Below are 24,048 nucleotides of genomic sequence, written 5' to 3'. Positions count from 1 at the left end.
AATCACATCTCCTGTTGTCAACTCTGTAATTTCAAAAGGTTTACCAGTTTTCTTCGAATTTTGTAAAACAGTTATCCACTGGCTAGGTACATAAATTGTTCCCCTTTTCAGTTGCCTCTTTTTTTGATTTTCAATAAGAGAATGCATCATGTCGCCCTCGTTTTGGGTATGCCCAACTTCCAGATATTTGTGTGTGATGCTCTTTATACCCATTTTTTGTACAGCATAAAGATATAAAGACGCTAAATATTTATTCTTATTTTGCCCTACGCAATTGTCACTGTAAAAAAATCACATCTTTACCCTTGCACTGTCTTTCCAAAAACATTAAAAGACATGAGCCAATTTCATTACTACCACGTTTAGCAATAGCCTCGTTCCAAACAAAACAGAAGCCTTGATGTGCACCGGTATTGTAAATGGTGAAGTTGAATGTGGATAGCTTTCTCTTATAGTAAAATAATGATGCATCTCCACTTGGTGTTTGCAACACAGCTTGCAAATCGAAACAAGCACAAATAATAGAATTATCTTCTTTAGCTTTAGTAGTGTCTTTCAATTTGTGCTCACGAGCAAGGTTCTTGTTTTGCAAATGCTCTGTATGGGTAGATCCCATTGCAACTTTTTCGTCTTCTGATGCATTTTTATATGCTTCACATTTCACGCAAAGATCTTTCTTAGGCTTAAAGAATCCCAGGTTAAAGTTATTATTGAAAATATTAGCATAGAGAGGATAACTTACTGGCTGTAATCCAGCTACTTCAGATTCCTTATTGAACATTCTGTGCATTTCTGCTATGGTTAAATTACCTTCAAGATACTCTCTGCTAGTTTGTGCTCTCAAGTAGTGTGAAGGGATACGGGTAAAACTGTTGATGTGGTCTTTTACTCTTTGGGTAACAGCATCAGGAATTGTTGGATGACGATTGTGTGTTCCACGTTTGTCTCCTTCAACAACTCCACTAGATAGGGAGTGTTTTTTAATGGCTGTTCTAATGGCCTTGTTAGTTACATCAAGAGTGGACATGAAAAATGTTTTACAGACTCTTACACGCTCATTATTAGTTCTCAAATGGAATGCATGATCATTGCTACGATTACTCCCTTCTCTTACATACCTGTACTTGGGTTTGATTGTTGTTATGTGCCTCACAATAAATTCACGCTGGCGGTTTATGTCACCCAAATCCCAATAGCTGTCAAATATTTCTTTCCTCTTATCCTCTGTTACTTTACTAGAACACTTCAACCTACACTTCAGTTCGTTGCAGGGTGGTTTCACATTCCTACAGTTAACAGTCTTTCCTTTAACATTTATGTACTCCTTCCCCAGGTTTCGTTTTGCTTTTGCCTCATTTGTCTTCCAGCGCCGTGAATTCCGTTTCCTCTTTCTAGATTTCATGCAGTCTGAAACAGAACCAAACAAATGACATTTTTTATTGCATAATAATTTTTTGTGAATTTCTGTTATAAAAACTAGTGGGATGACTGTGATTTTACATCTGAACCAAGCTATTAATGTCCTGTGAAAATTCATAAAGCGTTTTCTATTGATGCATTGACAATGCAATAGAAATATGACCGTGTAAGTAATGAGCTGTTTGATAAGGCTCAACCATGATACAATGCGCTGTGTCCTGTGACAGAGCTACAAGATAATTTAAACAACAGAGACCTCACTTCACTCAGTCGAAAAATTAGTGACAGACAAATTTATAAGAAAGCTGCTTTAGAACTTATTTATCCACTATATTATTTATTATTATAATCAACTTCTTATTTTTCAGGTAAATGATCTACAAGAATATGAAACACAGATGTTCACACAATTGAAAGAGTTTGATGTAACAAATACTTGCTTTACAACAAAAATAGCAGACAACATGGAATATGACCAACAAATCATACCAGCCTTGGCAAATTTTATTGATGGGAAACTTACCAATATCTTGCAAATCCTTTTTTGTAGCATCATCGGTAATCGGCGCATCTATAAATTCCAAGATACTTTCACTTCTGTTCAATGTAGATTGTCCATCTTCTTTGTTCGATTTTTGTAGTTTTTCAATAGGGCTGGATGAATTTATACTACTTGTTGAATCTGAATCACTGTTGTTGTCACTATTGTCAGTATCGGATGGTGGTATGTATGTTCATTTATTTGATGAATCATGAAAATCAATTGAATTAATCTCAATCTATTTCATTCACAATGAAAATAGCAACTAAAGTGGGATATCAAGATCCATGGTTTCAAACTTTATGATTTCATTTTACAGATTCGAATTACGTGGAGTTAACAAATTTTTTGCAATCAACACTAAAGCTGCTGCAAAAGGTGTAGGGAAATTCGTAAAAGTGTGAAATTATACATCAAATTGAAGAAAATTTGATGCTCTATAAGCTGATAATCAGCATGGATTTTTCCCATCGATTTTTAAAAAGTTATAAGAGCAAAAATTGAAAAAAATTAGAGGCAAACGTGTTTTTTCAAAAATGTGTCACCTTCAAGTCGACAACTAGTGGATATTCGAAGACTAGAAAAGTTGTAAAATGAATATTGTGGGAAATTATGTAAGCTTTAATAGTTATATAACAGTCAAATCCATAGTTTTTGAGTTTTATGTGAGAAACCAAAAAATGGTATCTTTAAACCACCCCCACCCCCTTAGCACAGAGGGTAGAGGTGGGGACTTTTGATATGTTTACCTCCTTACGACCCTACACAGAACTGCGGGGTCATATTAAATTGTCTTCCAAACATTTCCCTCTATGACCTTTCTTTGACTGGACTATATTGCTTTTTTCTTGTTTAGCTCATATGCGCGCTCAGTCATGCATGATTCTTATGCTATTAGTATTTTGTGCATAAGTGAGCATTGGCTGAAGTCTGAGGAGATACCATTCTACAGCTCCATAGGTGATTTGGTATTGGCTAACTCTTTCTGCCGCACAGTGCATGGTCATGGTGGTGTTGCTATCTACGTTAATAAGGAACTGAATTTCAAAGAGTTAAATCTACAAGCTTTTTGTAGGGAGTTAGTAATTGAAATTACTGGCATAGTTCTGACTCACCATAGTACTATTGTTTTGGTTGTGTACCATACTGGAAATGAACTTGAAGAGTTCCTGAGTCGATTGGATGACTGTCTTGCTTATATAGCAAATTTTAGCATGCAGATTATTGTGGGTGGTGATTTTAATATTCATTTCAATCACAGTCTACCAGCGCAGTACAGACTTGAAAATTTGCTCCGGAGTTTCAACCTATATTTTTGCAATAGACTCCCAACTAGAGGTCCAAATTGCATCGACAATGTTGCAACTAATTTAAGCAGTGGTGCTTTTGAAGTCAGTGTCGTAAATCCCCAGGTTGCGGATCATCTTGCCATTGTTGTGAAACTGCTTGTTGGTACTCAAGTCGAGAAAGCCACTGATTGGCATGCTGATTATGAGTTTTGTTACAGAAAGATCAATCTAGGTGTTGTTCATCATTTCATTCAAATTTTTAAAAGTGAGATTGTGCCCATTCTACATGATGACCAGGTGTCCACTGTAAAAATTGATAAATTTTTCTGTGAAATTATCAGTGTTTTTGATTCTATTTTTCCAGTCAAGTCAAGAAGTGGCCGGATGAGCTCTCATGCCCAAACCAGGAGAACTAGAAGGAAAAATGTTGGAGACTGGTTCTCACAAGAATTGAACGTGTTCAGGTTTGCTGTATCTCTTCTGTACCAGAACTATGAGTTGACTCAGGACAGAATGGCTAAAGAAGTAGCATTTAGCAGGTACTTAAGGGCACGGAAGCTTCTCAATCAGGAGGTGGACCGAGCAGTTAAGAGGAAAAATGCTGATGCTATACTTGACTCTCAGAACCCATGTAAATCGGCCTGGAAGCTTATTAACAAGTGCAGAGCGTCTACACAGCCTCAATGTGATTTCAGTCCAGATGTTATGAACAGTCACTATCTGAACTCCGTGGAGGCCATTCTTCAACAGATTCCAGTGACTCAGCCAAATGGTGTTGGAAATGTAGAAGCGCAACCCGCTGTCTTTTCTGTATGGAGGAGAGTCTCGAAGAATGATGTATTGAAAATAGTGACTGCTTTTAAAAATTCACCTTCTCAGGACATCTATGGATTTACTGTGGCTTTCTTGAAATCAGTGGTTGATGAGATGGCACCTCATCTTGCCAGTGTCTTTAGTCAGTGTCTTAAACTGGGCTACTTTCCGAATTGTTTGAAGTTGGGTAAAACTGTACCTATATACAAAAAGGGAGATGAGAAGGACAAGAATAACTTCCGACCAATTACTGTTACCCCCTTACTCGGAAAAATCTTAGAGGTTGCCATGAAGGATCAGCTAATGGACCATCTTGAGAGGAATAGTTTGCTGTCTGATAGACAACATGGCTTTAGAAAGTCCAAGTCCACACAAACCGCCCTGCTGGCCCTGATCAACGAAGTCATTGATGCATTCGAGAGTGGAGATTCTGTGGCTGTGAGGCTGTGTGATCTATCACGTGCTTTTGACTGTGTGTCTCATGAGCTTCTCCTTGGAAAGTTGAGTCAGTATGGTATAACGGACATTGTTGCTGACACTTTCAAGTCCTATCTTTCTGACAGAAGGCAGAAAGTGAATGTTCGGGGTGCATCATCTGGCGAACTGCATGTACGGCATGGGGTACCGCAGGGCTCTGTCCTGGGGCCAGTCCTGTTCATCCTGCATATGAACGATTTGAGAGTCGGCGGAAGTGAGCTGCTGTTTGCGGATGACACAACCCTTGTTGGGAGAGGATCCTCGCCTGCAGCTGCCACCCTTGAGTTGGAGGAGTCCTTTGCTGGTGCAGAACGCTGGTTTCAGGAGAACAAGCTGTTGCTCAACGTCGGCAAGACACAGAATATCATGTGCACTCTGAGAAACCACTTCAATCATTCATTGAATGAACCGGTGAAGCTTCTGGGATTTAACATCGATCCAAAGTTAACATGGAGTGCTCATGTGGATGCTGTATGCAGAAGACTGTCTCGTGTGATCTACCTGTTGAGAAGACTGAGGTGCTTGCTGACTGAGGAACATTTGATTATGGCCTATTATTCACTGTTCCATAGTCACTTTATATATGGAATACTGCTGTGGGGACACTCTTCACACTGTGAGAGTATTATTATGCTGCAGAAGAAGGCAGTTCGGATATTATCATCCAGTGGTCATCTGGAGCACTGTAGGCCACTCTTCGCCAGACTTGGGATTCTCACAGTTTTTAGCCAGTTCATCTTTGCTTCCCTGGTTGGTATTAGGAATACCAATCTGACAGTGAATTTGAGGGGGTTGCAGAGTGCCTACTCACTTCGAAATGCTCTCGAAGTCAATGTTCCTCGATGTAGGCTAAGTAAGGCTCAGAACTTTTATCCCAATATCGCTATTAAAATGTTTAATATGCTACCTCCATCTGTGCATCATTTGAGTGACAGTGAGTTTAAGAGGAGACTCAAGTCCTGGCTGCGTGCCAGACCATACTACTCCTTGAGTGAATTTTTTCAGGAGTCTACAGTTGACATTTAGTGGCCATCACCGTGTTTAGCCATCTATGCCATTATGTTTTATTTTTTGACGTGACAGTGTTGTCAAAAACTTTCTGTGTGATACGGTATTGTATTTTTGACGTGATGACCAACCCAGCTCATCTGGCTGGTTAATGGTCCTACAAATGAAGATTGAAGATTGATCACGCGTGCACTTGCACAAGTACGCATTCAATGTGAATGCATACCCTTATGATTTCTCGAAGATGACTTGACTATTTACTAGCATGAGGGTTCTGAACCCTGTAATTCAAAGCTGTATTTTGGCTGACACGCTAACACTTCTCTCTTGCGACAAATGATGACGAACGCTACTAATGCTACCGCTTGCCTTCGCTCTGATTCAAGTCGACCAGAAACGTTTAATATTTGGCGAGAATAAAACCGAGGCATGACAGGTTACTCTTGTAGGTCTTGGTTTGATTCATTTGATTATTTTGGTCCTCACAGCATTATGGGGTAGGTAGTTGTAACATGAATACATACAATTAATGTAATAATGTAATTAAGGATTTGAACTAGACTGTGTACATTGCAATCTTTCATTTCATAACCTTATTCTCCCAATCTTCTATAACCTTATTCAGCTAGCAATACACAAAAATATTGATAATTCAAATTTAATTTCACTTTTCGGATAACTATGGAATGTTCTCTATCTGTGCGAGCAATTCCGACTTTTTGAAAATCGTTTTGTTCAGACAGGGTGCTTTCAGTATGGTTTTCAAAATTCCAAAATTCGAATTTGGAAAAAAGAAAATAATATTATGTTTTATGAATAATTCTTTAAGTTATGAAGAGTATTTTATTCAACAAGTGACATTGGTAATTGTGTGACTTTTTATAATAACAATCTACATCACTGATGAAACAGCTGAGCAGGTACCAGGCAGTGGAAGTCACGATCAGCAGCATATTAAGCAGACATGAGACAACAAATTTAACAATTCAGATTCAGATTTAGTTGTGCTCACGCTCAGTCCACAAGTGCAAGTGCGAGTCAAGTGAAGTAAGGGCAAAATTCTAGCCGGCATGCTCCCCCTGTTATCTCAGTTATTATTGAAGATATCGACTCAAATTTTTTTTTAAATAAAAGAGGAGGAAAAAATAAAGCGCGCTAGCCTATTTTCATACAATTTAGTTCGATTTTAATATTAGAAATAGCTGTTTCAAAACTAACCTTATTTTGAAGAAAGGACGATTCTAAATATATTATTATCTCAACTATTTTTGAAGGTATCAACTCAATTTTTTTTCTGATGAAAGAAGAAGGAAAAATAGGTGTTGCTTCTATGAATTTTATTTTGAAAGACTAATTAAAACATTAAAAGAAACAGTTTGAATTTCTGAAGTGAGACTCAACAATGAAGAATGAGGTTATGTAGACAATGAAGAATGAACTGTGATTAATGAAGCCAATAGCACAGCTGACTCATATATGGCCGAATAAAAGATTTCAAAATAAGCGATTGCTCGAATGAATATTCGCATCAATTCAACTTCTTCGAAAGTGATTGAAGAGGTAACTGCAGGCAAGCATGGACATTGGAATACAATATAATTGATTAATCGATGAATTAAACAGAAATTAGATATTATTCTGGGGATTTTTCAGTAAATTAACATTAAGTTTCTAAAGCTGACCCTGAAACAGAACAGAAATTGGTAATTTTTCATAATATGTGACTAACAATTGTATCCCACAATATTGTATTGCACAATTGTATCTCAATTATTTTTGAAGATATCAATCAATTTTTTTTTAAATTGAAGAGGAAGAAAAAATAGGTGTCGGTAATATAAATTTTATTCTAAAATACTAATTTAAACATTAAAAAAACAATTAGGTTCTGGTCAATTAATGTCAGGTTCAAGTCATTTACATTTATAGTAATTAAGATGATTGAATAGAAGAATTGAACATTGAGATAGGATTCAAGAGTTAAGATGAAGAGATTTTTCAAAAGTAGAGACTCTTAGAGTATGGAAAGAACTATAATGTTAAGAACTAGGAGTTGAAGAAGTGGCGAACAATGTACAAACCTTTACTTTTGATCACATTTTCTTATGACAATGATAAATTTTAATTGAATCAACTAGTTATATATATATATATATATTATATATATATATATATATATATATATATATTATATATATATATATATATTTGAACTACCGCCTATACAGAGTAGCCAACATAAAATATTGCACAGAAATGAAGAAGACACTGATTCAATTTATTACCAACAACATTTATTATACATGAATATGATATGATTATTACAAACATTTGCATCATAATCTAAATTATTATCCATTGTACATTTCTACACTACAACATTCGAAAAGATCAGACATTGAATTTGAAACACAAAGTGTCGGTTGCACAACAGCCGGTTAAATTTTAACCGTGATCAATTCTACGAGAACCAATCAGAGAAGCCGTCTTATCAAAAAGGCCTTCTCTGATCGGTTCTCGTGAAATTAATCACGGTTGAAATTTAACCGGCTGTTGTGCAACCGGGACAAAGACAGACACATTCATAAGGCGCTGTTCACCTTTTCTAGTATTTTCCATTCTGTATCGTATTTGATTCAACAATATAAAGTGTTCAATAAAGATCATTGAAATAATTCTTCTGAGAGTTCTTATTCTTTCAAAAATACACAACAGAACTCTTGAATCAAGTCAAATAATTACTAAGCTGAACAAGTATGACCAAAGCTTACTGAGCCTGGGCCAAGACCAAATCTCTCCTAAACTAAGCTTTTTCTAAACTGAGATTTTCCTAACCTGAGCTCTTCCTAAAATATGCTTCACCTAACTTGAGTTTTTCCTAACCTAAAGCTTTTCCTAACCTAAGCTTTCACTAACCAAAGCTTTCCCTAACTAAAGCTTTTCCTAACATAAGCTTTACCTAACCTTAGCTTCTCCTAACCTTAGCTTCTTCTAACCTAAGCTTTCCCTAACACGTGACTTTTTCCTGACCTAAGCTTATCCTAACGTAAGCTTCTCCTAACCTTTGCCTCTCCTAACCTAAGTTTCTCCTAACTCAAAGCTTTCCCTAACCTAAGCTTTCACTAACCAAAGCTTTCCCTAACCCAAGCTTTTCCTAACCTAAGCTTTACCTAACCCAAGCTTTTCCTAACCTAAGCTTTACCTAACGTTAGCTTCTCCTAACCTAAGTTTTACCTAACTCAAAGCTTTCCCTAACCTAAGCTTTCACTAACCAAAGCTTTCCCTAACCCAAGCTTTTCCTAACCTAAGCTTTACCTAACGTTAGCTTCTCCTAACCTAAGTTTTACCTAACCCAAGCTTTATCTAACCTTAACTTTTCCCAACCAAAGCTTTTCCCAACCTAAGCTTTTCCTTACCAGAGCTTTTTCCCAACATAAGCTTTTCCCAACCTTAGCTTCTCCTAACCTAAGTTCCTCCTAACTCAAAGGTTTTCCTCAACTAAGCCTTCACTAACCAGAGCTTTTCCCAACCTAAGCTTTTACAAACCAAAGCTTTCCCTAACTAAAGCTTTTCCTAACCTAAGCTTCCTCTAACCCAATCTTTTCCTAACCCAACAGTTTCCTGAACTAAGTTTCTCCTAACCCAAGCTTCTCCTAACCTAAGTTTCTCCTAACTCAAAGCTTTTCCTAACCTAAGCTTTCACTAACCAAAGCTTTCTCTAATCAAAGCTTTTCCTAACCTAGAGCTTTTCCTAACCTGAGCTTCCACTAACCAAAGCTTTTCCTAACCTAAGCTTTACTTAACCTTAGATTCTCCTAACCTAAGCTTCTCCTAACCTAATCTTCCCCCAATTTTAACTTTTCCTAACCTAAGCTTTTCCTAACCTTAGCTTCACCTAACCTAAGTTTCTCCCAACTCAAAGCTTTTCCTCACCTAAGCTTTCACTAACCAAAGCTTTTCCTAACCTAAGCTTTACTCAACCTTAGATTCTCCCAAACTTAGCTTCTCCTAACCTAAGCTTTCCTAACCAAAGCTTTTCCCAACCTAAGCTTATTCCTCACCCAAGCTTTTCTCAACCTAAGCTTTCCTAACCAAAGCTTTTCCTAACTTTAGCTTCTCCTAACCTGAGCTTTTCCTAACATAGGCTTTCCCTAACCTTAGATTTTCTCAACCTTAGCTTTTCCTAACCAATTTTTCCCCAAACTAAGAATTCCCCAACTTGTGTTTTTTTTACCTAAGCATTTCCTAATCGAAGCTTTCCCCAACCAAAGCTTTTCCTAACCTAAGTTTCTCCTAACCTAAGCTTTTCCCAACCTAAGATTTTCTCAACCTAAGTGTTTCTAAGCTAAGACTTCCTAACCAAATCCTTTCTATGCAAAATCTTTCCAACCCAACCTCCCCTAACCAAAACTCTCCTAAACTAACCTTTTTCAACCCAAACCTTTGTAACCTGAGTTTTTTATTATCCCCAACCTAACAAAGCCTAACTCAAACTAACAAATGCAGTCCAGCCCAACCATTGAGCTCCCCTCTAACCAAGCATTTTCCAACCTAATATAACAAAGCCTTACCAGATAAAGACTGAGCAACCCTCAGACTTGCTCAGTCTTCATCACTTAAGGTTTGATAGTCACATCAAACTTTGGTAGGTAGGGTTTCATCAATATCGTTAGATACAGGAAAAAATGTGGTCAGCAGTAATGGTTAGCTCCATTTAAAAATATTCTCAACATTTTTCAGGCAAACAACCGGCACATTTTTGATATTTTCTAGATTTCCTATCAACTTCATCAATTTAGCATTAAATACAGGAGAAAATGTGGTCAGCATTATTGGTTAGCTCTTTGATGGGATTAGAATATTTTTTTTAAATTTGATACATTTGAGTTCTAATTAAAATGATTTTTCCCAAAATTGGAATTTTTGAAAAAATTGAAGATAGTGAAAATTATAACTGGAACCGTTTTAATCATAAGTTAGCCTGTGGTACTTTTCTGTGAGTTGTATAATTCTGAATGATTGAATAAATAAATAAAATTTAATTATTAATACCTAAATGAGACTTCACAAATTTAGTTACTTCACCCATTAGGGTTACCAATTTTTTCAAAAAAAAGTATTCCAATTATGGGAAAAAATGTAGATCAAATTATAATTTAAATATATCAAATTGAAGTTTGTAAAACAATAACAATAAAAAAACAATAAAATAAATATTGAACTTAATTGAACAAGTTGAAATCGGAATCTTCCTTATCGAGCAATTTCAAAAACCGATGACAACTCTATTTAGCATGCTTCAAATTTGTGACCTTTAGAGAATATAGCAGCAACTCCATAACTCTACAACTCTATGGTGCTAGTAAAACATGATAGGATTATAGGTTGGACAAAATTCAAAATTTGCTGTTAATATTAATAACATTAAATTTCATTGATTAGAATTTTTATTCAGTTACCAACACGTATTTTTTCTTCTTCTTTCATTAAAAAAATTGAGTCCCATAATATCTTTAATAATAGTTGATACAAATCATTATAATTTAGAATCGTCCTTTCTTCAGAATAAGGTTAGTTTTGAAACAGCTATTTCTAATATTAAAATTGAATCAAATGGTATAAAAATATGCTAGCGCGCTTTATTTTGTCTTCCTCTTTCATTTAAAAAAAAAATGAGTCGATATCTTCAATAATAACTGAGATAGCAGGGGGAGCACGCCGGCTAGAGCTTAGCCTCGATTTGTATATCATCAAGCCATCAAAATGAAAAAGTTTTCTCAGGAAAACATTTTTTTCCCGATCATTACTTTTTGAGATATGAGTCCCTGAAGTTTAAATCTTTGGGACAGAACATTTTAAATTCGGTAAGAGATAAATCAATGAGATTCAGAGGATAGATTCTTTATGGTATTGTTGATCTAGTAAAACAAAAATTTTCTGAAAATATCAATTTAAAAGATAGTTATTCAATTTACTAAAAATAACCAAAAATAACTTTGAGTTGAGTTATTTTTGGTAAATTGAATAACTTTTCAAAAATTGATAATTTCAGAAAATTTTTGTTTTACCAGATCAACAATACCATAAAGTATCTTTCCTCTAAATCTCATGGATTTATAACTTACCGAATTTGAAATGTTCTGTCCCAAAAATTCAAACTTTAGGCGCTCATATCTCAAAAAATGTTTTCTTGAGGAAACTTTTTCATTTTGATAGCTTGATGATATACAAATCAAGAAACTTGGAAAAATATCACAAGTAGAAAGTTTATTTTTAGCCTTTGCACAGCCTTAAAACATGCTAGTGTATATTAATGCACTATTTGATCATTTCAATGAAAGCCAGCCAATGTAAACTTTTACATAGTTTGCTTACTTATGCTATTTACAATGTTTTGTTTTTTATAGTTATATAAATTCAATATTATTTGATCAAGTTATCTTTTTTTAGGCGTACTTTTCTAAAATTCTGTAATTTTCTAATTAGTCTGGTCTTTTAAATTTGAGAAATAAACTAGAATAAGAAAATAAATTTCTATTCCATAATATATAATCATATACGGTAATATCTATTATTGTTATAAAATTGACAAAACACACTATTTATCAATATATTATAAATATTGTGATGATTATTAACCTAGTTTTTTATTTCTCCAGGATTGGTATGCTGCACCTGAAGTAAAGATTATGAGAAGACATCAGTTATTCATGAAGAACAGCTCTACTCCAATAATGAAGATATGGATCGGTGAATTTGGTATGAGTTATCTGGTATTTATATTATGACAGGCTAGAATTTTCTAACACTTTCCCATAATACAGATGTTAGGGATGTTTGTGGTGGTTACTATTATAAAACTGTTCAGCCCTACCCGCTTGGCAGTGTCAAGTTCCGTCTGGTTGGTTCTGAGTCCAATGGGTGCTTTCAAGTTAGGAGTCATAGACCTGCAGATCGCATTTCCGTGCCAACAACTAGACGGACTTGTGCACTGTTTGTTTGTGGTTTGTGGTTGACTGTGAAGTAAGACAATCACCATGAATTGGGTTTTGAGTGGTTAGGGTCCCCAAAGGATATTTGCAGTTGTCAGTCGAGTATTTCATTTCTGATCAGTGTCCTTTGTGGTGGATCCACAGCTTTTTCATTATGGTTGCGGGCTCAGTCCAGCACTAATTTGATGAGCAGGTGAAGTACTATTACACTGTGGCCTGGTCTGATCTGTTCTATGAGACTGGCAGTGCAAATATCAGATGACAGTGCCTTCAGCAAACTTAGGAAAGGGGATAATAGCATTTGTTGAGATGAGAATTAGAATTAAGACATCATAGATCTAAGTTTAAATTAAAGACTGAATCAATATTAGCAAAGTATAACCTCTAGCCTTTGCTAGTTGGCGGGGGATGAGAAAGTGTAGCCTCTAGCCTTTGCTAGCTGGCGGGGGATGAGAAAGTATAGCCTCTAGCCTTTGCTAGTTGGCGGGGGATGAGAAAGTGTAGCCTCTAGCCTTTGCTAGTTGGCGGGGGAAGGGATAATATAGCCTCTAGCCTTTGCTAGTTGGCGGGGAAACTGAAAGTGTAGCCTCTAGCCTTTGCTAGTTGACAGGGAAACTGAAAGTAAAGCCTCTAGCCTTTGCTAGTTGGCGGGGGATGAGAAAGTGTAGCCTCTAGCCTTTGCTATTTGGTGGGGGAAGGGATAATATAGCCTCTAGCCTTTGCTAGTTGGCGGGGAAACTGAAAGTGTAGCCTCTAGCCTTTGCTAGTTGGCAGGGAAACTGAAAGTAAAGCCTCTAGCCTTTGCTAGTTGGCGGGGGATGAGAAAGTATAGCCTCTAGCCTTTGCTAGTTGGCGGGGAAACTGAAAGTAAAGCCTCTAGCCTTTGCTAGTTGGCGGGGAACTTGAGATCAATGCTATCTTCGATAGCTTAGGGTTGAACTGATTTCTAACCTAATTTAGGAGTTAACTTGCATGCAATTCAGACTATAAGTAAAACTATATCGATAAAGGAAATACACAATTTACATCAAAGAGTGTAGATGACCCTTAGAGATGCTGGAAAGTGAAGATATTCTTGAGAAACTCTAGGATCTCTTCCACTCCACTCTACTAAGTATTATTGAGAGTAATATACTCTCATAGATACTGTAGGGCATAGACATTCATTTCTAGTGGTTCTGGTAGTGCCATAGTTTAGTTTAGTGTTAAGTCAAGACTCTTGGAGATATTTTTGAGATTTTCAAAGGTTTCTCTAATAAGTGTCCATGAGAAAAAAGAACTCTCATAGATGCTGTAGGGCACATCACACAGTTGCAGCTACATTTTCATTTACACTTTTGATATTACATTAGTGCTATCAATACAATATTGGAATTCTAAATTGTAATGCAATTTTATGTACTTTTGTGATTTATGTAATGTTCCTTTATTTTGCTTCTGTGAATGTATTTAATAGGCCTTTGTGTAATGTCTAGTATAAGAACTCAAGTGATTTTAAAAATTCATGTTTAGGGAATTGATACATGAGTTCAATGAATCAATAATAATAATAAATTTACTTGAAATTTATTATTATTAAAGTACCATTTATATTTATTAAATATAATATCAATTATATTAATATTTAATAAATTATATTATAAACATATCATGATACTAATTCACTGATTCTACATATAATCATACTAAAATCAGTTATTCCTCTAATATCAATTACTTCATAATTATTCATTTGAAAAAATATTAATATCAATAATAAAATTTTGATAAAATAGGTATTAATACTAATTCATTCAAAATGTCAATACAAAGCCTCACTGATTATACAATCATAATAATATAAAATCCTTCAACATTAATCACTTCAAAATCAATTTTTTTAATAATACTAATTTCTAGAAATTGACAAGTCAAAGCCTTACTAATTCTATAATTATACACACATCAGTTCCTTTAATATTAATCATTTCATATTTCTTTAAAAAAATATTACCACCTATTTCTTCAATTTGTTAAGCCATAGCTCAGCTCATATTGTCAAAATTACTTGTACTAATTTTTTCAAATTGACAAGCTAAAGGCTTATTGATTATATAATAGTAGTATTTATTGTTCCATTTAATTCTCATTTAAATTATTATTCAAGTTTTATTTTATTGATTTTCTTCCATTTATATTTCATTGTCCCAACATTGTAAAGGTTTGGGACCCCCAAGTCTAGTTGGTACACTTTAACTTCCATATATCATCATATTTCTCTTTTCAAATTATTCTTTGTTTTTAAATGATTATAAGTACCACACACAATGCTTTTTGTAATTGAGTACACAAAATCAAAATCAAAATTTAATATCTATTATTGTAATTCCATGTTTTCAACTCTTTCAACATATTAATGAAAAGGTCCAGGACTATCAAGTCTTGTAAACTTATTTTTTGTTTGATTTATAGTTCAATTAATTTTCCAATTTTTGAAAATGCTCTATAGGCCCAACTCCCAAGTCCAGTAACGTTTACCAAAAGATTCATTTTTACAGAAACCTCAGTTGAAAATTCATCTGAATTGTTGCCTGTTATCAATTTTCTTCCAATCCAACTATTTTAAACTTTCTTCCTTTTTTTGGAAGTAAGTTTTTTCAACTAAGACTTTTGCCTAGTGTGAGTAATTTCATGTAGTTCGGTTGCCTATAATGGGAGTTGAAGAGGCCAACTATTGTAAACTTAGTTTAGGTTTCAGTTGTAAGAGTATTTATTGTAATTTTTAATCTGCTACAAGCTGAGCTCTGGCTGTTCTATTGAGAATACTTAAATAAGCAGTATCTATATCAATTAATGATTTTGTTTATTTTATAATTCATTTTAAAAATATGGATAGAATTTTTGTTTCAAATCGACAATCCAAAGCTTTACCATTTCTATAATAATACTTATATCCAATTACCCTTGATAGTTCAATGAAAAAAATATTAATTCCAAATTCTTAATTTTTCTATGCCATAGGCCAGCTATGTTGTCAAAATTATAAACCATTATACTTCTTCTAATTGTCCCTAATGAATATGATTCATTTAAAAAAATGGACACAATTTTTGTTTCAAATCCAAAGCTTTACAATTTCTGTAATAATACTTATATCCAATTGGTTGATGGTTCAATGAAAAAAATACTAATACCAAATTCTTAATCTTTCTAAGCCATAGCGCAGCTATGTTGTCAAAATTATAAACCATTATACTTCTTCTAATTGTCAAGCTTAAAACCTTAAGCCCCGCAGACACACATCGATTTTTGTTCGTACAGTATTTTTCCGTTCTTATAAATTCTATTAGATTAAACAGATGATTTCAAACAGATTATGTTTATCAAGCTCCGTTTAATCTAATAGAATTCATAAGGACGGCAAAATATCGTATGAACAGGAATCAATGTGTGTTTGTGCAGGGTTTTACTGATTACATCAATTCTTTATATATTAATTACTCCCTTATGAATTGAAAAATATTACTTATTCCATACATTAGTCTAGCCGTAGCTCAGCTTATGCTGGGTGAACTTCATCACAATATTATTGTTTTTTTCCCCAATTTGTCTACTGTTGAATAATAATTTCAAGAATGAAATAGATTGGCTATTATGATTATCATATTCAATTGAAATAATTATACCTATATTCTAAATATTACATTGATAATATATGTTTGCAGAAGTCACAGTTGAAAATTCATATAAATTCTTGTCGGTTATTTCAAAAATTGTATTTAAATATATATTTTAGCAGAAGTCACAGTTGAAAATTCATATAAATTCTTGTCTGTTATTAAATTTCTCCAGCCCAACTATTGTGAATCTAGCTCTAGTTAGTTTGTAAGTGAATAAATTAAACAAATACAATTGTCTATTGTAAGTAGTCTACTGTATTTGCTCGCGTATGATGCGCACCCCAAAAACTAGAGTACATTTTTATGAAAAAATACCGTAAATATATTATCAAAGCTTTTATTTGAAACAGCGTATATAATGATTATTGATCTACAAAATATTCTTTCAATTAAGTTGAAATAAAAAGATATTGTCAGATCCACATAATTTATTCGGGCCAAACTTAAGTTTCAATGCACTAGGGCATCATCTTCAGTGGTCTTTTTTTCATCTTAAGATGATGCCTTAGTGCATTGAAACTAAAGTTAGGCTCAAATAAATTATGTGCAACTGGCAATATCGTTTTTATTCCACTTTGATATGGAGAAATTCCACAATATCTCTGTTCATAGTGTAAATTTGATTCAATATTAATGTTTGAAAAACGTAAATACTGTATTTAGAACTTAGTATACATTTAACACATTAGGAAAATCTGACTTGTTGATTATCGTTGACTGATCATCGTGAACATTTTTGTCAATCTGTACATACCCGGCATTCTGTCTCAATTTGGAAAATTATGCGTATGACGCGAACCAACGAATTTCGCTTTGTATTTTTGAAAAGTAAAAAGTAATTTTTTTAAATAGGTGCGTGTCATACACTAGCAAATACGGTAATTTGAGGTGGTTAGGGTTGGCTATAGGGGTGTTGGGAGGCCAATCGTTGTAAACGTAAAGTTTAGTTTTTAGTTTGTAATTTTGCGAATTTATTGTAAATTTGTCTCCCACTGGAAGCTGAGCCCTGGCTGGTCTATTGAGCATAAATAAATGAGTATCCATACTAATTATTATATATTCATGATAACAACAGTTCCTCTAATACTACTTATTTTGTGATCTAGTTTGAAAATATTGATACTTTTTCTTCAAATTGGCAAACCTTAGCTTTACTGATTTGGTTTTCCAAACCAAAATTAACTCGTCTGATATCAATTACTTCCTTATCTATTAGAAAAATATCAATACTAATTTCATCAAATTTTAAGCTCAGCTTATGGCGGGTAAACTTTATCACATCATTGTATTTTTTCTAATGTTGAATAATCATTCCAAAAATTTAATTGATTATAGCTTTTATAATTGGCCTATTCAATTGAAATAATAATTTTTGTCAAATATTATATTTTTACAGAAGTCTCAGTTGAAAATACATATAAAGATTTGCCTCTAATAAAATTTGTTTATTGCAACTATATGAACTTCGTTCCTTTTAGTTGTATGTAAATATATTGTCTATTGTAATAATATTTAGCGATGGTTAGGGTTGGCTATAAGGGGTGTTGGGGAGGCCAGCTATTGTAAACATAATTTAGTTTTTAGTGAATTTATTGTAACTTTGTCACTTACTATAAGCTGAGCCATGGCTGGTTAACATGAATTAATATTTATAATAATAGTAATTTTATAATCGTATTAACATAAATTCCTCTAAAATCAATTAACTTACCTTTCAATTTATTCAAAAAAAATATTAATTTAAATTTCAATTGTTGATCCATTTTCTAATTTGTGAATCCATTCTAGCTCAGATCATGTTGTCAAAATTTTTAATACTATAATTTCTTCAAATTGGCAAAACAAAGTCGCTCGTCGGATCCAAAGTTTCGGATATCATAATACTGACATAAATTTCTCTGAAATTAATCACTTTATGAATTCATCAAATTATATTTATACTAATTTCTTCAATTAGCTTATGTTTTCAAAATTATTAATACTAATTTTTATAAATTGACAAGCCAAAGCCTCACTGATTCTATCATCTACTGACTTCATTTTCTCTAAAATTGACTACAGATGGAAATTAATTACAGTACAGCATTTTCATTTAGGATTTTCGTTCGATAATAATTAAAATCAACTACTTCATGATTCATTGATAACAACTATTAATACTCAGCTCTGTAAGCTGTTAAGCCATAGCTCAGCTCATGGTGGGTGGACTACATCACAATTATTGTTTCTTTCTCACTTTTCTACTGTTTATTTATAATTTCAAAAATCGAATTAATTTGCTATTTTGATTATCCTATTCAATCTAAACAAATATATATTTCAAAAATTGTATTTAAATATATATTTTTGCAGAAGTCACAGTTGAAAATTCATATAAATTCTTGTCTGTTATTAAATTTCTCCAATCCAACTGACTTGGATTTGTTCAATTCAATTCATATTCACATCCTAAACATCTGGTGATCATGGCACGGAATGTTCCATTAAAGATAGGCAGGAAATAATAATAATACAGAGGGCCATGTGTGCATGTGAGCATGTGTTTGGATTGAAGCGGCAAATTCAAAGCAGGTGAGTGATTGTTCTTTGAATAATAAGTAATTTTTAATTAATGGAATGTGTGCTCAATTATTTGATAAATCATAAAAATCGATTGAATTAATCAGAATTTATTTCATTCACATTAAAAATAACAGCTAAAGTTGAACATCAAGATACGTAGTTTTAAACTTTATGATTTCATTTTACAGATCCGAGATACGTGGAGTTATCGAATTATGGATGAGCCTAGCAGTGATTCTACCAAGGGATCAATCGATGATGATGATGATTTCATTGATGAAATCCTATCTTCAATTGCGAAGGAAAAAACAATTCGTAAGTGTCCTTAATTTATATACAGTAGAACGCCGATAATCCGGATCAATTGGGACCGGACCCTATCCGGATTATTGAAATTACATTACAAAAGGGCCAGCAGGCCCTATTTGAGAAAAAAACTTATTTAAAATAGTATTTTTCTATTGGGAATATAAAATTATTTCCTTCACTTCGCTAAATACTACAGTATGAATTCTCTCATTGCCCACTCTCTGGTATAGAATTTAGACAGTACACATATTTTTCATTTCTTAGTGAAGACCAATACGGATTATCGGCGGTCCGGATTTCGACGTTCTACTGTAAATATTTTTCCAATACCTTGAGCCTCAAATTTCGTTCTAAGTTCTAAATCAGCTTTCAAGTCCGAGACTAGGACGAAAACTGGAAAAGATAGACATATTTTTGAGCCGGTTAAACGCTTAAATATAGGTTTGAACATTTTTCGCTACTAACCATGAATGCAAAGAAAAAAATAGAATAAATCTATTTAAAGAACAGCTCAACTATTCTAGGTACTGTAACTTACTCTAGCTTGGTTTAACCGACAAGCTGATAGAGCATTTTTGAAGTAGACAAATATTGTGATCCTTGAATCACAATAGTGGTCAGAAGTTGGCAACTCCCTCTTATACAATCAAGGATGTTTGTTCAAAAATTATCATTGACTTGAACATTTATAGATCATAAAGAAGTCGATTTTGAGAATTAGATCATGAGTTACTGAGCATCAATTTTACCGAGTTGGTCGACAAATTTTTAAATAGTGTGTAACTAATGGAAGGCCTGCTCTGCAAGTTTATCTAATTATACTATTCATCAATTGATTCTATATAATTATATCGAATAGATTTCCATAGAAATCTGTTATTATTGAAGATTATCATATAGGCCTACATTTATAACTCAAATATAAAATTGACATAGGCCTACTTCAATTTCTTTTCAGGAATTGAACCAGTCGATTCGAGGCCCAAGAAGGATTCATTTGATCTGTTATATTCCGTAGACGTACTTCTGGAAGATGGCTTACTCATCAGCGATGTAATTAATATAGAGATAGTTATGCTTGACGAAAATGATGGGACTTTGAATACCGGTAATGAGAGTGATTGTATGCCTACAGTGACTGCTGCGAATAGTGATAATATTGAAGAATTAGTTTTGCTGGACAATAGGATTTTGAATGGTGAGAGTGATTGTAGGCCCACAGTGACTGCTGCGGATAATGACAACATTGAAGAGTTAGTTTTTCTGGATGTAAATGATGGGATGCTGAATTCTAAAAGTGATTATAGACCTACAGTGACTGCTGCGAATAGTGAACTGATGGATGAACGTTCAAATGAAAGGCTAGATGACTGCAACGACCCAGACTTTGTATTATCAGAAAATGATTGATCGGATACTAGTGTAAAAAGTGCAATTAATAATAATACTTTAAATGATATCACCAATGACAACAGCGATTGCGATGACTCGAAAAAGGAGCAAGAGACCTGATAATTCTGCATGGGATGTTTCACTTCACAAAAAACTACGAATGACTGGAAAAAAGTATGTTGGTTACAAGAAAGTAAGAAAAAATGGCAAGATAATTGTACAAAGGAGTGAAAATGAACGTGAAGAAAGAAAAATGGGTCCTGCATGTGTATCAAAAGTATGCAAGGCAAACAAGAAAAGAAAATGCACTGAATTTTCAGAGGAAGATAGAAGAAAAATGTTTAATAATTTGTGGCCTATGTGATGGAAAGAGAAGATAGTGTATATCACCGATCATGTGAAGAAGTGTGAAACGAATAGCAAAACTGTTGAGGATGAAAATAAGAAGAGTCGTAGGTCAAATTCATATAAATATTATTTGAATAATGAGAGTGAATTCAAGTCAGTCTGCAAAACCATGTTCCTGAATACCTTTGGATTTAATGAGTGGATGGTTCATAACTGGATAAAAAATAAAATTAGTAGAAGTGATGGTGATGTTGTGAAATCTCTCCATAATAAGAAAACAAAGATATTGTCGAATTTCACTAGAAACTTATTAGAAACTTTAAAACAGAACCATGGTTTCACGTAGTTAACCAACGCATCATCAGCTGTACTGAGGAATGAGGATACAGGAGTGTCCTCATTCTCCTGTATCCTCATTCCTCAGTACAGCTGATGATGCGTTGGTTAACTACGTGAAACCATGGTTCTGTTTTAAAGTTTCTAATAAATTTCTAGTGAAATTCGACAATATCTTTGTTTTCTTATTATGGATAAAAAATAATGGGGGTGAAGGATATTCTGAGGACTATGTTGAAAATAATGATAAAAAGGAGGAAAATGTTCAACCAGAAAACTCTATTAGACTGGTGAATGGAAAAGATGCACAAAGTAAAGAAATCTCCGAAAAAAAGAAAGTTTTATCAGATTGGCTTGACTCACTACCAAAAGTTCCTTCACATTACTGTCGGGCTTCATCATTTAAACTTTATTTAGAACCGATATGGGAATCGAACCAGGCCTTGTACAGAAAGTACAAGGAGTTTTGCACAATCAACAACAGACCATGTGGATCCATAACAACATTTATGGAAGTTTTTAAAGAGAAGAATCTTTCAGTTTTTTCTCCTAGGAAAGACCTGTGCGATACTTGTTATGCCTTTAAAGCTGGGAATATATTGAAAGAGGTTTATGAAAGATATTATCGAAAAAGATGAGGCTAGAAAAGAAAAAGAGAGGGATAAGGAACTTGCATTGAAAGGCGAAATATATTGTTTGACTGCAGATGTGCAGGCAGTCAAATTGACTCCAATGACCAAGGCATCATCGATGTATTACAAAACTAAATTGTGCACTCACAATTACACAGTATATAACCTAGCCAGTAAGCACTGTAAGTGTTACTGGTTCAGTGAGGTTGAGGGAGATCTTTCTGCCAATACCTTTGCTTCGTGTTTGTGGGCATATTTGGAAGAACATTGTTGTAACCCACTGCTTCCCATTATTGTGTATACAGACGGTTGTACAAACCAGAATAGGAATCAATTTGTTTTTAACGCATTACTTCATTTTTCAGTAACAAAAGGCGTAGAAATTACTCATAAATATCTTGGCAAAGGACACACACAAATGGAAGGCGACTCTGTTCACTCCAAAATAGAACAGAAAATAATAGGCAAAGATATTTTCATGCCTTATGAGTACGTGAAATTCACCAAGGAGGCTAGACACACACCATTTCCGTACGAGGCAGTTTATCTCAAACATACTTTTTTCAAGGACTTTTCAAAGATTGTGTACTACGATTCAATTCGACCAGGTAGGAAGAAGGGTGATCCTTGCGTTGTGGATGTTAGATGTTTGAAATATACCGAAATTGGGAAAATTCAATACAAACTCGAATTTGGGGACGAGTTCACCGACCTACCAAGGAGAGCTAACAAGATCCAACAACAGATTGAGCCAACGCCACTTTTTAAGGAAAGAATCAAGATTCCCTTCAGTAAGTGGAAACACCTTCAAGATTTAAAACTAGTAATTCCTGAGGACTATCATAGCTTTTTCGCCCCACTTGGATGTAATGAGCTGGTTTTCGTGCGTCATATGGAGGCCGAAAATTATTGTTTTCTGACCAGGCCGGTAAAAGTTTTACGGCCCTAGGTCTGTAAAATAACCTTGAAGTCAGCTGATTCTGATTTGATGTGAACGTGTTTACAAAATGGTTTATGAAACGGAATCAGTTTATGCTTCTAGAATTGAATAAGTATTCTGCAATGAGATACTATCATTTTATTTGGATGAATAAAATACAGATAAGATATATATTATAAACTATTCAAATTCGATTTTTAGAGTAGGATAGAACTTCTAACCTAAACTTCCTAACAAGCATTGTTGACGTTGACATTCAGATTGGCCAAATTTCAAGTGTGCTAAAACAGCTGATCAAAAAACTTTTAATTATTTGTGTTTATTATTCAAGAATCAAAACATATATTATAATAATAATCTTATTGTCATTTGGAAGAATAAAAAGTATAAACTCAACCTCTTACATAATTGAACATAATCTTCTAGGTTATTTAGACAAATCAGAATAAAAAACTTGGACAATTTCCTGATATTCAGATTACCTCTGATTTGCTAGAGCTATGACCTTCCTGTTTTGCTTTTGGAAGTGCCTAATAAACAATTATTCTCATATTTATATTGTTTATTTTTCTGTGTGGCGAAAAATAACGTTCTCACCATGGGCAAAAATGTTTTTCCGGCTCTCAATCTTTTCTCGGCCTACGGCCTCGGACTTGAAAACTGATTTCGAGCCGGAAAAGTCTCATTTTCGGCCCTAGGTGCGAAATATACTATTACGATTCTTTGCCCTATCAGATGTAATTTTTAAACTTGATTCATTGGTCAAATAGTAATTTTTATTCCACTCTGAACTATTTTACATGCCACTGCAGTCATAAATTTGAATATTAGTTTAAAATATATTATAAAATACTGCTCACATGTGGAGCGCTTTTGGAATTCACTCAATTTTCAACACTTTACAACACTCCAGTGCTTTTGGATTTCACTCCATTTTCAACACTGGAGTGTTGTAAAGTGTTGGAAATGGAGTAAAATCCAAAAGTGCTCCACATGTGAGGAGTAGTTTACATTTAAACTAATATTAAAATTGCTGTCTGGTGTAAAATAGTTCAGAGTGAAATATTCACTAGCAGCACGGGAAACAGAATAGATTAGTAAAGTTCAATTGAGTCACTTAGACAATTTAATATTATTTAGATCTCATGACCAGAACTCAATAATCATGATGCTTTTCAATTTTTCTTTCAAGTTTTTGATACCATAAATTTCATTAAATATGACATTTTCATAATTTAATTAAGTATAATTTCTAGTTTACTGCTTGTAATAAAATATTAAGCTTCTTGAGCTGTGATGTATTAGTATTCAAATATTTTCAGATATAATTC

General features: G+C 33.8%; 1 protein-coding gene across 5 annotated transcripts; it reads left to right on the top strand.

Moving 5' to 3' along the window:
• Positions 1–6,527: 6,527 nt before the first annotated feature.
• Positions 6,528–21,115, top strand: LOC111058150. 5 transcript variants are annotated; one of them, XM_039428752.1, is made up of 4 exons: positions 6,528–6,594; positions 12,207–12,306; positions 18,551–19,075; positions 20,028–21,115. In XM_039428752.1, exons 3-4 carry the CDS (start codon positions 18,976–18,978, stop codon positions 20,477–20,479), a joined length of 552 nt encoding a protein of 183 aa, XP_039284686.1. In that variant the 5' UTR covers positions 6,528–6,594; positions 12,207–12,306; positions 18,551–18,975; the 3' UTR covers positions 20,480–21,115. The 5 variants fall into 5 exon arrangements, with proteins under 5 accessions (XP_039284686.1, XP_039284687.1, XP_039284685.1 ...); XM_039428753.1 differs by having other exon boundaries at positions 6,529–6,594; positions 18,949–19,075; XM_039428751.1 differs by lacking the exon at positions 6,528–6,594 and adding an exon at positions 10,776–11,117.
• Positions 21,116–24,048: the final 2,933 nt, after the last annotated feature.

This window comes from Nilaparvata lugens, chromosome 5 (genome assembly GCF_014356525.2).
Source record: "Nilaparvata lugens isolate BPH chromosome 5, ASM1435652v1, whole genome shotgun sequence".
Classification (NCBI taxonomy): Eukaryota; Metazoa; Arthropoda; class Insecta; order Hemiptera; family Delphacidae; genus Nilaparvata; species Nilaparvata lugens.
This window is presented reverse-complemented; position numbering and strand designations above follow the sequence as displayed.

Excerpts from the sequence above, each read along its gene's own strand:
- LOC111058150 (XM_039428752.1), top strand. The coding sequence starts at position 18,976 with ATGGATGAGCCTAGCAGTGATTCTACCAAGGGATCAATCGATGATGAT. Across the intron at positions 19,076-20,027 it reads TGCGAAGGAAAAAACAATTC|GAATTGAACCAGTCGATTCG; the intron begins GTAAGTGTCCTT and ends ATTTCTTTTCAG.